Genomic DNA, 15,858 nt, shown 5'->3' with positions numbered 1-15,858 from the left:
ATCAGGGAATTTGAACAAGATGATTAATGACAATAATAGATTATAATCCATTGAATAAACAAGAAATCTGAGTCCATAACTGATATAAATAAATAAATTGAAAGTCTGATGACAATTTACATAGTTTCAAAGTAGTAGTACTATGCCACAAAACACTTATTCATTTCAAAAAGAAAGAGTAACTTTATAGTGAAGAAATCTGACAGACAACACCTTAACCAACTGATCAAAGTAAACATCATCACTAATGGGAACAAATCAAAATGGTGTACTGCCTAATAGGATGAAATGAGAACAGAACAGCATCAAGTCTGTGATATTCATGCCAAAGGTGGAAAACGTGAATCTAATTATGAGAAAATATCAGACAAACCCAAATTCAAGGATATTCTATAAAATTACTGTCCTATAATTTTCAGAAGTGTCAAGTTAATGAAATGAAGTGAAGACTGAAGAATTATTCCAAATTGAAAAAGACCGGGGCTTCCCTGGTGGTGCACTGGTTAAGAATCAGCCTGCCAATGCAGGGGACACAGGTTCGAGCCCTGGTCCAGGAAGATCCCACATGACCTGGAGCAACTAAGCCCATGCAACACAACTAGTGAAGCCTGCACGCCTAGAGCAGTTCTCTGCAACAAGAGAAGCCACCGCAATGAGAAGCCCACGTACCGCAAAAAAGAGTAGCCCCTGCTCGTCGCAACTAAAGAAAGCCTGCGCACAGCAATGAAGACCCAATGCAGACAAAGAAAAAATACTAAAAGCAGCAAGGGAAAAACAACAAATAACATACAAGGGAATCCCCATAAGGTTAACAGCTGATCTTTCAGCAGAAACTCTGCAAGCCAGAAGGGAGTGGCAGGACATACTTAAAATGATGAAATGGAAAAACCTACAACCAAGACTACTCTACCCAGCAAGAATCTCATTCAGATTCGACAGAGAAATTAAAACCTTTACAGACAAGCAAAAGCTAAGAGAATTCAGCACTACCAAACCAGCTTTACAACAAATGCTAAAGTAACTTCTCTAGGCAGGAAACACAAGAGAAGGAAAAGACCTACAATAACAAACCCAAAACAATTAAGAAAATGGTAATAGAAACATACATATTGGTAACTACCTTAAATGTAAATGGATTAAATGCTCCACCCAAAAGACACAGACTAGCTGAATGGATACAAAAACAACACCCATATATACGATATCTACAAGAGAACCACTTCAGACCTAGGGACACATACTAGCTGGCTGAATGGATACAAAAACAACACCCGTATATATGCTGTCTACAAGAGACCCACTTCAGACCTAGGAACACATACACACTGAAAGTGAGGGGATAGAAAAACATATTCCATGCAAATGGAAATAAAAAGAAAGCTGGAGTAGAAATTCTCATATCAGACAAAGGAGACTTTAAAATAAAGACTATTACAAGGACTTCCCTGGTGGCGCAGTGGTTGGGGGTCTGCCTGCCAATGCAGGAGACACGGGTTCGTGTCCCGGTCCGGGAGGATCCCACATGTCACGGAGTCGCTGGGCCCATGAGCCATGGCCGCTGAGTCTGAGCGTCCAGAGCCTGTGCTCTGCAACAGGAGAGGCCGCAGCAGTGAGAGGCCCGCGTACCGCCAAAAAAAAATAAATAAATAAAAAAGACTATTACAAGAGACAAAGAAGGAAACTACATAATGATCAAGGAATCAATCAAAAAAGAAAATATAACAATTGTAAATATTTATGCACCCAACATAGGAGCACCTCAATACATAAGGCAGTGTTAACCGCCATAAAAGGGGAAATCGACAGTAACACAATCATATAGGGGACTTTAACACCCCACTTTCACCAATGTACAGATCATCCAAAATGAAAATAAATAAGGAAACACCAGCTTTGAATGATACATTAAACAAGGTGGACTTAACTGATATTTATAGGACACTCCACCCAAAAACAACAGAATACACTTTCTTCTCAAATGCTCATGGAACATTCTCCAGGATAGATCATATCTTGGGTCACAAATCAAGCCCTGGTAAATTTAAGAAAACTGAAGTCGTATCAAGTATCTTTTCCAACCACAAAGCCATGAGACTAGATATCAATTACAGGAAAAAACCTGTAAAAAATACAAACACATGGAGGCTAAACAATACACTACTAAATAACCAAGAGATCACTGAAGAAATCTAAGAGGAAATAAAAAAATACCTAGAAACAAATGACAATGAAAACACAACAACCCTAAACCTATGGGATGCAGCAAAAGGAATTCTAAGAGGGAAGTTTATAGCAATAAAATCCTACCTCAAGAAACAAGAAGCATCTCAAATAAATAACCTAACTGTACACCTAAAGCAATTAGAGAAAGAAGAACAAAAACCCCCTAAAGTTAGCAGAAGGAAAGAAATCATAAAGATCAGATCAAAAATAAATGAAAAAGAAATGAAGGAAACAATAATAAAGATCAATAAAACTAAAAGCTGGTTCTTTGAGAAGACAAACAAAATTGATAAACCATTAGCCAGACTCATCAAGAAAAAAAGGGAGAAGACTCAAATCAATACAATTAGAAATGAAAAGGGAGAAGTTACAACAGACACTGCAGAAATACAAAGGATCATGACAGATTACTACAAGCAACTATACGTCAATAAAACGGACAACCTGGAAGAAATGGACAAATTCTTAGAAAAGCACATGCTTCCGAGACTGAACCAGGAAGAAACAGAAAATATAAACAGACCAATCACAAGCACTGAAATTGAGACTGCGATTAAAAATCTTCCAACAAACAAAAGCCCAGGACCAGATGGCTTCACAGGTGAATTCTATCAAACATTTAGAGAACAGCTAACACCTATCCTTCTCAAACTCTTCCAAAAGACAGCAGGAGAAGGAACACTCCCAAACTCATTCTACGAGGCCACCATCACCCTGATAACAAAACCAGACAAAGACATCACAAAGAAAGAAAACTACAGGCCAATATCACTGATAAACATAGATGTAAAAATCCTCAACAAAATACTAGCAAACAGAATCTAACAGCACATTAAAAGGATCATACACCATGATCAAGTGGTGTTTATCCCATGAATGCAAAGATTCTTCAGTATACGCAAATCAATCAATGTGATTATTAACAAACTGAAGGAGAAAAACCATATGATCATCTCAATAGATGCAGAAAAAGCTTTTGACAAAATTCAACACTGATTTATGTTAAAAACCCTCCAGAAAGTATGCACAGAGGGAACTTACCTCAATATAATAAAGGCCATTTATGACAAACCCACAGCCAACATCGTTCTCCATGGTGAAAAACTGAAACCATTTCCACTAAGATCAGGAACAAGACAAGGTTATCCACTCTCACCATTATTATTCAACATCGTTTTGGAAGTTTTAGCCATGGCAATCAGAGAAGAAAAAGAAGTAAAAGGAATACAAATCGGAAAAGAAGAAGTAAAGCTGTCACTGTTTGCAGATGACATGATACTAAACATAAAGAATCCTAAAGACGCTACCAGAAAACTACTAGAGCTAATCAATGAATTTGGTAAAGCAGCAGGATATAAAATTAATGCACAGAAATCTCTTGCATTCCTATACACTAATGATGAAATATCTGAAAGAGAAATTAAGGAAACACTCCCATTTACCACTGCAACAAAAAGAATAAAATACCTAGGAATAAGCCATTCTAAGGAGACAAAAGACCTGTATGCAGAAAACTATAAGACACTGATGAAAGAAATTAAAGATGATACAAACAGATGGAGAGATATACCATGTTTTTGGATTGGAAGAATCAACATTGTGAAAATGACTATATTACCCAAAGCAATCTACAGATTCAATGCAATTCCTATCAAACTACCAATGGCATTTTTCAGAGAACTAGAACAAAAAATTTCACAATTTGTATGGAAACACAAAAGACCCCGAATAGCCAGAGCAATCTTGAGAAGGAAAAATGGAGCTGGAGGAATCAGGCTCCCAGACTTCAGACTATACTACAAAGCCACAGTAATCAAGACAGTATGGTACTGGCACAAAAACAGAAATATAGATCAATGGAACAGGATAGAAAGCCCTGAGATAAACCCACGGACTTATGGTCACCTTATTTTTGATAAAGGAGGCCAGAATATACAATGGAGAAAAGACAGCCTCTTCAATAAGTGATGCTGGAAAAATTGGACAACTACATGTAAAAGAATGAAATTAGAACACTCCCGAACACCATACACAAAAATAAACTCAAAATGGATTAGAGACCTAAATGTAAGACCAGACACTATAAAACTCTTAGAGGAAAACATAGGCAGAACACTCTATGACATAAATCACAGGAAGATCCTTTTTGACCCACCTCCTAGAGAAATGGAAATAAAAACAAAAATAAACAAATGGGACCTAATGAAACTTAAAAGCTTTTGCACAGCAAAGGAAACCATAAACAAGATGAAAAGACAACCCTCAGAATGGGAGAAAATATTTGCAAATAAAGCAACTGACAAAGGATTAATTTCCAAATTTTACAAGCAACTCATGCAGCTTAATATCAAAAAAACAAACAACCCTATGGTTGTTTGCCCAATGGCAAACATGGGCAGAAGACCTAAACAGGTATTTCTCCAAAGATGTACAGATTGCCAACAAACACATGAAAATATGCTCAACATCACTAAACATTAGAGAAATGCAAATCAAAACTACAGTGAGGTATCACCTCACACCAGTCAGAATGGCCATCATCAAAAAATCTACAAACAATAAATGCTGGAGAGGGTGTGGAGTAAAGGGAACCCTCTTGCACTGTTGGTGGGAATGTAAACTGATACAGCCACTATGGAGAGCAGTATGGAGGTTCCTTAAAAAACTACAAATAGAATTACCGTACAACCCAGCAATCCCACTACTGGGCATATACCCTGAGAAAAACGTAATTCAAAAAGAGCATGTACCACAATGTTCATTGCAGCTCTATTTACAATCGCCAGGACATGGAAGCAACCTAAGTGTCCATCGACAGATGAATGCATAAAAAAGATGTGGCACATATATACAATGGAATATTACTCAGCCATAAAAAGAAACGACATTGAACTATTTGTAGTGAGGTGGATGGACCTGGAGTCTGTCATGCAGAGTTAAGAAGTCAGAAAGAGAAAAACAAATACCATATGCTAACACACATATACGGAATCTAAAAAAAAAAAAAAAAGGTTCTGAAGAACCTAGGGGCAGGACAGGAATAAAGCCTCAGAAGTACAGAATGGACTTGAGGACATGAGGAGGAGGATGGGTAACCTGGGACGAAGTGAGAGAGTGGCATGGACATATACACATTACTAAATTTAACATAGATCGCTAGTGGGAAGCCGCTGCATAGCACAGGGAGATCAGCTCGGTGCTTTGTGACCACCTAGAGGGTTGGGATAGGGAGGGTGGGAGGGAGACGCAAGAGGGAGGAAGATATGGGGGTGTATGTATATGTACAGCTGATTCACTTTGTTATAAAGCAGAAACTAACACACCATTGTGAAGCAATTATACTCCAAAAAGATGTTTAAAAAAAAAAGACCCAATTCAACCAAAAATAAATAAAATAAAATTTTAAAATAAATAAATATATACAATTTATGGATAAATAAATATACATATACAGTATTGGGGAATAAAAGACCGAACACCGCCCCAAAATTTAATTAATTAATTAATTAATTTTAAAAAAAGAAAAAGACTGATGAGATATGTTGACAATCAATGCAAGATGTGATTCTGAACCGGATTCTTTTCCTATAAAGGACATTGGAATAAATACTGAAATTTGAATGAGGTTTGAGGATTAAATGGTAATATGCTGATGTTAGTGTTCTGATTTTGATGGTCATATTGAGGTTATGAAGGAGAGTATCTTTGTTTATAGGAAATACAAACTGAAATATTGAAGAGTAATGGTGCACCATGTTAACAACTTATTCTAAAATGGTTCACAAGAAAAGAAAGTTCTTTATTACTGTGCTTGCAATTTTTCTTCAAGTTTGAGATTTTTTTTTTTTTTAAGGCCACACCACATGGCTTGGGGGATCTTAGTTCCCTGACCAGGGATTTAATCTGGGCCCTCGGCACCAAAAGCACCAAGTCCTAACCACTGGACTGCCAGATAATTCCCAAGTTAGAGATTTTTTTTAAAATGAAAGTTTAAATATACACAAAAAAGAATAAACTAACCATACTGTTTCATAAACATTAGAAAAAGATATTATCCATAAGAATAAGTGTACTTTAAGACCATAAAAAGGGGGTAGGTATAGCAGACTCATACCCACACAGGTGCAGAGAACACCTGGAGGAGGTGTAGGAGGCTTTGCAAAGAAAGTGGATTTCATAACTTGTTTCCCCTCTTGTTTGAGAGGCAAAGAAGCATAGTGGAATGAACACAGACTGGAACGAGACCTAGGTCTGATTGTTGGAGCTGCCACTCAGTATCTATGTGGTCTTCACCAAGCCCCTTAAGTTTTTAGAAATCCTTACTTTGTAATAATAGAAATAATATCCCCTACCATGAAGTTTTATGGTGAGTGGATTAAAATGAATTCATTTAATAATTATTGTATGTAAAATCAGCTAATAGTGTCCCAGATATAATAGACATCCAGTAAGTACAAATGCCTAGCATAGTGCCTGGCACTTGGCATGTGCTTTAAAAAAAACAACCTGCTCAAGAAGAGAAGGGAAACAGGTGGGGAAAAGAAGGACAGGTGGTGGCGAAAAATAGAAAACAGAGAAGGGTCAGAGGTAAAAGTGGGCCAGCTGGATGAAACAGCCCTGCGGATCTGGAACACACAAGCATAAACTTTCCAGTGATAGCTGTCTAATAAGAGGGCAGTATGTCAGGAAAGGTACCGAGCACCTGTTAATGGTTCACATCAGAATGCTCCAAGGAGAAATTCCTGAACTAAATGGACCTGAACTTTCTGTGTGAAGCTATGTTCTATGTGAAGTTAGACTAGGCAGGTAGGCTTAGTTAGAGGAGGGAACAAAGGAAACCTGGAGAGAAAGCTCAGGTGCAGAGGGTGGGGCTCTCAGAGATGGACTGTCTCCTTATAAAAATGTCTCAATCAAGCATTTTAGGTCAGAGTTAGTTCATGCCTCCAAGTTATTTAAGCTACAGAAATGTGAAACATATACATTTAAGTGATCACAATGTCATGTATAGTAAGGGCTCAAAATTATCCAACAAAATAACACACTGAAACTGAGAAGTTAAGAGAAATTTCCAGATATGAAGCTGACAATGACTCTGTCACAGTTAATACAGCAAAGTTTTTCTCTTTTTTAAAACTATTTTAATTGTATGGAAGCATCATTTGTCATAACTAAACTGTTAACTGAACCACCAGCCCCTGGAAGACTGCTGCAATTGTTACAAATACTTTATTTGATTTTCAAACAAACTAAACATTCTAGTTCCTATTAAGGTAACCAAGGCAACACTGATGCATAACCAGCCTATTACTGCACACTGAATGTTAGCCCAAAAGAGATCATAAGTCTAAATCACACCCTCAGGGCGGCAATTACAGTTTTATGATGTCCTTCCCCCACAGGTCACTACTTACATCACCGCTGTCATCACTAATAGCTGCCTAGTGTCTGCTCTGCAGATGATGCTATTTTGGTGTTATACCCAGGCCATTAAAGTGCCATCATTTCTCTATTAATGGAGTGAGTAAGCAAACCACATCCTTGATAATAAAAGCAATCCACGTCAAAAATAAAATAAGCTAAACCAATCAGTTTAAAACTATTGCTACAGGAAAAAAAAAAATCAATGATTAAGTATATCAAGAAAATCTTAGACTGATGTTAAATAAGACAAAAATACCTTACTGATTCATTCAGTTTCAATATGGATATTTTTTTCTTTTTTGGGAGGGGGAGGGAGGCAGCACACTGCACGGCTTGTAGGGTCTTAGGGTCTTAGGGTCCCAATCAGGGATTGAACCCCAGCCACGTCACTGACAGCGCTGAGTTCTAACCAGTGGACCGCCACGGAATTCTCATCAATATAGATTGTTGTTTTTGTTTTTTTTTTTTTTTTTTTTTTTTTTTTTTGTGGTACGCGGGCCTCTCACTGTTGTGGCCTCTCCCGTTGCGGAGCACAGGCTCCGGACACGCAGGCTCAGCGGCCATGGCTCACGGGCCCAGCTGCTCCGCGGCATGTGGGATCTTCCCGGACCGGGGCACAAACCCGTGTCCCGTGCATCGGCAGGCAGGTTCTCAATCACTGCGCCACCAGGGAAGCCCAATATAGATTGTTTTTAAGCACAGATAAAAATTCAGTGTACTTAGCAATGGAAATGATTCTAACAGACAACCTCTCCTAACAAACAACACATAATATCTGTTTGGGTAGTATTTAATAAATATATTAAAATGCTGTATGTTTCTATCTTTTGCCTTAAGAGCTTGATGTTTTGATACTTTTGCCACAGAATTAAAGGAACAGAAAAGAAACAGAGAATGGAAGAGAAGGTGAGATGGAAACAGAAAAACAAAGAATTAAACTAGGCTCTAATGAAGCCATATAAGCAAAAATGACAAGATATTTATTCTTCTAGAAAAATCTTCACAGATAGGAAAGAAAGTAGAAGACATCTAATTTCAGTTGTGCGAATCCTACACAAGAAAAGACAGTAATTTCCTGGCCAAATCTAAATCTCATCATCTCTCAAATGAGGACTAGCTGTACAATGTACCTCAAAGGATTACTAACAGGATAAACTGAGGTGAATTTTGAAACGTTAAGAGTACCCAAAAAGCATGACTTTCTTCCTACTGTGAAACAAAAAATATGGCAGATTCACATCTTACATTTTAAAAATATATGAAGGAGCAATATGAACTTCAAAAAAATAATAAGGATAAGGGACTTCCCTGCTGGTCCAGGGGTTAAGAATCTGCCTTCCAATGCAGTGGACGTGGTTCAATCCCTGGTCGGGGAACTAAGATCCCACACGCCGTCAGGCAACTAAGCCCGTGTGCCACAACTACTGAGCCCCTACGCTCCTTTTCTTTTCTGTCGGGTCAGCAGAAATAGCCTCTTTTCACTTCTGATTCTAGTAATTTGAGCCTTCTTTTCTTCCCTTACAAAAGTAAAGGTTTATCAATTTTGTTGATCTTTTCAAATAAGCTTTTGGTTCTCTGATTTTTCTCTAATGTTTTTCTACTCTTGATTTCATTAATTTCTCCTCTAGTTTTTCGAATTTCCTTCCTTCTGCATGCTTTATATTTAGTATGCTCTTCTTTATACAGCGTCTTAAGGTGGAAGGATAGGGTACTGGTATGAAATCTTTCTTCTTTTTTACTATAGACACTAATTGCTATAAATTTCCCTCTCAGCATGCATTAGATGCAGCCCAGTTTTGGTATGTTGTGTCTTCATTTTCACTCATCTCAAAGTATTTTCTAATTTCCCTACTGATTTCTTCTTTGACCCATTGGATAAATAGAAGTATGTTGTTTAATTTCCACATATTTGTGCTTTTCCTAATTTATTTTCTGTTACTCATCTAATTTCATTCCACTGTAGTTGAAAACCATACTTTGCATTATTTCTATCAAAAGAGTGAATGTTATTGTATGTGAATCATATCTCAAGGCACATTGTATGGCAAAAATCACAGACAAAATAGCATTAAGCAATAGAAACAGTAACTGTAGCTATGAATCATAGTCTTTATTTATGTGAATTTGCAAAACCTTGTGACAAATCTGCCATTTCCAGGTAGTTCAAATTTTTACCCTATTACAAATGGTGAAGAAATGCACAAAAACTCCGTATGAGAAACTGGAAAAGAACATGAAAAGCTCATTCTCAAGAGAGGACATACAAGTGAAGAACAAATATGAGGTCTCACTAGTAATCTTTTAAAAAGGAAATTTTTTAAAAATGAAATGCCATTTTCCTCCTACCAAATTAACAGGTTTATCTCTTGTTTAAATCTTAATCTCTTGTTTAATATCCAATGCTAGAAAAACAGGTGAAATTAGGCACTCTCATATACTGTTGATGGGCATATAAACTGGAATAGTTTGGAAAACAATTTGGCAAAAGTATCAAAAGTCTTACAAAAAACTCTAAATGCTTTCTTCTAGTAATTCTACTGTGACAATCTATGTTTAGGAAATAACCCTAAATACAGAAAATACTTTAGACGAATCACATTCACTGTACTATTATTTACAATTTTTAAAAATGGTTACAATATAAATGTCCAATAATAGAATAGTAAGGACAAACTATGGTTTAATTACTGGACAAAATATCATGCAACCATTAAAAATATTTCTAAAACATTTACAATATAAGGAAAATACTTTTGTTACGTTAGTGAAAAAGCAAAATTGTACATAGAATATGATTACAGCTACATGTGTCAAAAGAAAAGCAATCAATCTGTATACAGAAAAAAAAATCAGAAAGCATACATCAAAAGACCAATAATCATGGTTGCCTTTATAATGGTTGAGCGTAGTTCTTTCTTTATACTAAAATTTTTAGTATCTTTCCAAAGTTCCAAGAGTATAAATTTTTATAATAAAAGGTTTATTTAAAACAAATTTAAGAAACTGTTACTTCAAGCAGAACAATCCACTGAGTACGACGCCTCTCTCACAAGCACAACCTCTCAGGTATATATATACTCTCACATGGGAGATACATGTACTCTCTCAAACACATAATCCCTAGTTTTTTCCACTTAAGCTTTTAATAGTGTACTTCTCAAAGTGTTCTGGGTTTGTTTATTGTTGTCATTGTTTATTAAGATAAATGAAATACTCTTTCCTGGGGTTCAGAAAGGGCTTTCTAATTCTATGAATATAACCCTTCCACAATTCAAACATATGTCTCCTTATATTCTCAAAATAAATTTATCAAAAAGATTAAATCTAAAGCCAATTGTCAGAACACTCTTTGACATAAATCACAGGAAGATCCTTTTTGACCCACCTCCTAGAGAAATGGAAATTAAAACAAAAATAAATAAATGGGACCTAATGAAACTTCAAAGCTTTTGCACAGCAAAGGAAACCATAAGCAAGATGAAAAGACAACCCTCAGAATGGGAGAAAATATTTGCAAACGAAGCAACTGACAAAGGATTACTCTCCAAAACATACAAGCAGCTCATACAGCTCAATATCAAAAAAACAAACAACCCAATCCAAAAATGGGCAGAAGATTTAAATAGACAAATTTCTCTGAAGAAGATATAGATTGCCAACAAACACATGAAAGGATGCTCAACATCACTAATCATTAGAGAAATGCAAATCAAAACTACAATGAGGTATCACCTCACACCAGTCAGAATGGCCATCATCAAAAAATCTACAAACAAGAATGGACTTGAGGACACAGGGGGGCGGGGGGAAAGGTAAGCTCGGACAAAGTGTGAGAGTGGCATGGACATATATACACTACCAAATTTAAAACAGATAGCTAGCGGGAAACAGCCACATAGCACAAGGAGAGCAGCTCAGTGCTCTGTGACCACCTAGAGGGGTGGGAGGGAGACGCAAGAGGGAGGGAATATGGGGATATACGTATACATATAGCTGATTCACTTTCTTATACAGCAGAAACTAACAAAACAATGTAAAGCAATTATACTCCAATAAAGATGTTTAAAAAAAAAGGTCAGTTCTACAAAGTTTAGGAACTGGTGTTATGCACAAAAGACAGATAATAAAAAGCTCCAAATTAAGTCAAAAGGCACAACTAATGTACATACAATTTTTTTATAATCAGATAAACAAAAAAAATTTCAGAAACACTTGTTTGTGTCTAGTTGGTCTGTTTATTGAGGCAACAAAGTATCAGAAAAAGAATATGGGGGGGGCTTCCCTGGTGGCACAGTGGTTGAGAGTCCACCTGCCGATGCAGGGGACACAGGTTCGTGCCCCGGTCCGGGAGGATCCCATATGCCACGGAGCAGCTGGGCCCGTGAGCCACAGCCGCTGAGCCTGTGCATCCGGAGCCTGTGCTCCGCAACGGGAGAGGCCACAACAGTAAGAGGCCCACGTACCGCAACAACAACAAAAAAAGAATATGGGCTTTGGAATCAGAAAAAGGAGTTTATGCCCTGGTTCTGCAACTTCCTAACTGTGAAAACTTGGGGAAACTAAACTTCTCCAACCTCAATTCCCACCTTAATAGAAGAGGTATAATAGCACTTCCCTAAAGGACTATGAGGAACAAATGAAAAACTGGGTACAAAGTACCATAAGCAGAGTGCATATATTAGGTACAGGATACATGGTAGTTCCTATGATTATTTTCATTTCTTTTGGGAGGATGAGGAAGTTCATTTTATAACAAGTTATTCAACTTTATTCCTAATCCAACATCAAGAAACAAAAAAATGAGGCAGCTCTTAAAACCATTAAGAGTCCTTGGCAATTCTCAGTTATAGATTTAGGATGGAGGTAAGCAGGTCTTACAGCTCATGTCACCTCTCCAGATAATGCAAAACTGTTCAAGAAAGATGCAACCCTGTGTCTAACGATTATATTCTTACCTTGCAGGCTACATCAACTAATCGCATCTGGATAGCTTGATTGTCTGGGAGTTTAGTGCCAATTGCAAGCAAAGTGTCCAACAGCTGAGCAAGGACTTGATGAGACTCTAGAAAGGAAGATGGAAAGTTGGGTTTTAGACTCTCAAAAGGAGATCACTACAGAAACTAAATTTACTTGGGTAAAGAATGTAGATTTTTGTCAGCTGGGTTCTACTATTTGATCCCTGATTCCCTTCAACTAAGTTCCTAAAGGGATCATGTCTAAAAATTTGAGTTCTCCACAGGATGGCACATAGTGCTCCAAAAATGTTTAGTGCTTGACTAATTCAAGGGCTTTTCACTGCCTTCAAGATAAAGTCTAAATTCCTTAGCAGGGCATGCATACATACATACATAAATACATATATACAAACATACATACATACATACCAGTCCCGCCATGATGTCTAGCCCTCCCTACTTTTCTAGCCTCATCTCTTTCAGGTCTCCTCTAACACCCTTTTCCCCAATTACTTATAATTTCATGTCCCCCTACCTTTGCTCAGGCCAACTTCCCTACCTAGAATGCCTTCATCTACAACCAACTCCATTTTCAACCCTACTCCCCAGGGAGCACCTACTAATCCTGAAGTGTCACCTCCTGTATGGTGCTTTTCCTTCTTCCCCTAAAAAAATTGACCATTTCTTCCTCATGCTTCCACTGAATCAGCTATAACACTTTACCATACTTATTCGCATATCAGACAAAACCAGGAGACTGAAAGATCCTTAAGGGCAAGGACTATGTTTTATTCACCTTTGTATTCTCAGAATCTAGCGCGACTCATTATATGCCCAACAGATGCTTAATAAATAGGCAAACAGCCAATTCTAAGTGAATCACTATCAATCACCTTAGCCAGATTCTCTTCTTTGTCTAAATTATCTTCTTTGTTCCAAAATACGGCTCTTATAATGCTAGTGGTATACAAGAGGATTTAGGTGGCATTAGGAAAATCATTTTTATATTAATAACCTTGTACAGGAATACCTTGTTTCACTGTGCTTCACTTTATTGCACTTTGCAGATACTGTACTACATTTTTTACAAATTGAAGGTTTGCCTCAACCCTGCATCAAGCAAGTCTATCAGTGCCATTTTCAACAGCACTGCTCACTTCATATCTCTGTCATCTTTTGGTAATTCTTGAAATATTTCACACTTTCATTATTATATTTGTTATGGTGATTTGTGATCAATGATCTTTGATATTACTATTGCAAAAAGATAATGACTCACTAAAGGCTCAGATTATGGTTAACATTGTTGAGCAATACAGTATTAAGGTAGTACATTCTTTTTAGACATAATGCAATTGCACACTTAATAGACTACAGTATAATGTAGACATTACGTTTATCTGCACTGGGAAATCAAAAAACTTGTATGACTTGCTTTATTGTGATATTCACTTTACTGTGGTGGTCTGGAACAGAACCTGCAATATCTCAGAGGTATGCTTGTACATATTTTAATGAACAAAATAAAAATTGCAATTATGTTGATGACATTAATTTCCTTTTACCTTTACTAATATAGTCTCTTTAAATTAATTTTATTTAACTAAAAAATAATTGTCCACTTAAGAAAAACATTAAGTAAACCATAATATAGATGTGAAACAAATATGTCAAAAATGGTATGATATATAAATGACTAAAGGTCAGAAAGCACTGGTTAAATCACCTCTTACTAAGACTTCCAGTAAAACAATAGATTGAACACATCTGTTTATCACTAACTCTTTCCTAAAACCTCATTAACATATAAGCATAAAGAAATTTAAAAGGTATAAACTTACCAGGACAAAGGAAACAGGAGAAGAAAGGTAAGCAGATGAGAAGTCAACAAATTTTTCAGAGATGGAAAGCAGTTAAAAAGTCTATGGTAGCTCGGTGCTTTGTGACCACCTAGAGGGGTGGGATACAGAGGGTGGGAGGGAGGCACAAGAGGGAGGAGATATGGGGATATATACGTATATGTGTAGCTGATTCACTTTGTTATAAAGCAGAAACTAACACACCATTGTAAAGCAATTATATTCCAATAAAGATGTTAAAAAAAATACTCAGTATGCCAAAAAATTAAAAAAATTTAAAAGTCTATGGCAAAACTGAGAAATCTAATACTAAATGCCTACTGAGGAGGGTGTCGCGACAGAGCAAATAAATACTAGCCATACGCCCAGAAAGATTCAGGAATTTTAGATTTCTTAAAAAACAACCAAAAATCACCCCAACGCACAGATGAGGCAGGGATTTGTTTGAAGGGTCTATAAGAAGTAAGTGGACCCCTGCCTCCTTCCCTATCCTATATAACCAAGTGACCACTGAAACAGGAGGTTTGTTCTCCATAAAAATTAGGACGGAAAGGATCTAATTTGGGGAATACCAGGTGAGGACAGGGAGAAAATATACTGAAAAAGAGAAGATTAAGAGATAAACAACATATTGAAAATGAGACTCCCTCCCTCTCCCTAGCTCCCTTCAGTTGGTTTGGCTAAAAATAAAACATGGCAGCCAGGCATTTCTCTGTCTTCCTAGCAGGAGAGTCAAAAGCTGATGGGTCCCACAGAAAAACAGCAAAAGACACTAATATTTAATAGTCCTCCAAAGACATAAAGGATCATCTTAGAGTGGAGCATACCAGCTGACAGGCCCCATCCATTCACACATAACTACCAATCAGCTTTTTATTGCTTCATCTTAAATTTAAATGCAATGCCAAGGATCATCAAGAAAAGTCTCCATTAATACAACACTGTAAATCAACTATACTTCAATAAGAATTTTTTTAAGTTGAATAGATTAAAAAACCAAAGAAAAGTCCCCAATATGAAAGAGGCTGCAAAGAGATAAAAAGGTGCTAAGAGAAAATGGAAGAGAGGTGAAGAAATCTCCAACACCACTACACTGCCCTATAATTTATTTCTTCAAAAAGATGATTTTGCATGACAACCATGAAAAGCTAGTTAAACATTTTTGAACTTAACTCTTGCCTCCGATAAATCACAAATCTAATCTAAATCTTAAATCCTGGTCTCTCTCCCAAGTTCCAGACCTACATTGTAACTCCAGGTTAGATAAACATCACCACAGGAATAACTGAATCCTCAACATCTCTTCTCTAAACTACCCAGTTCATCAAAGCAAATTCCAGACAATCACCAAAATATCTTTCTAAGACTAGACTTGATCATTTCATGCCTTGTTCAAAAAG

At 36.9% G+C, this 15,858-nt stretch overlaps 1 protein-coding gene across 1 annotated transcript in view; it reads right to left on the bottom strand.

Moving 5' to 3' along the window:
• Window positions 1-15,858, bottom strand: part of INTS4 (integrator complex subunit 4) — a 121,640-nt gene that overhangs the window by 75,146 nt on the left and 30,636 nt on the right. The window contains exon 4 of the mRNA XM_059069508.2: window positions 12,600-12,706. Within this exon, the coding sequence (XP_058925491.1) occupies window positions 12,600-12,706 (107 nt within the window). The remainder of the gene's footprint in view (window positions 1-12,599; window positions 12,707-15,858) is intronic.

Source organism: Kogia breviceps, chromosome 7, assembly GCF_026419965.1.
Source record: "Kogia breviceps isolate mKogBre1 chromosome 7, mKogBre1 haplotype 1, whole genome shotgun sequence".
NCBI lineage: Eukaryota > Metazoa > Chordata > Mammalia > Artiodactyla > Physeteridae > Kogia > Kogia breviceps.
The sequence above is the reverse complement of the archived record's forward strand: the minus strand, read 5'-3'. Positions and strand labels throughout refer to the sequence as shown.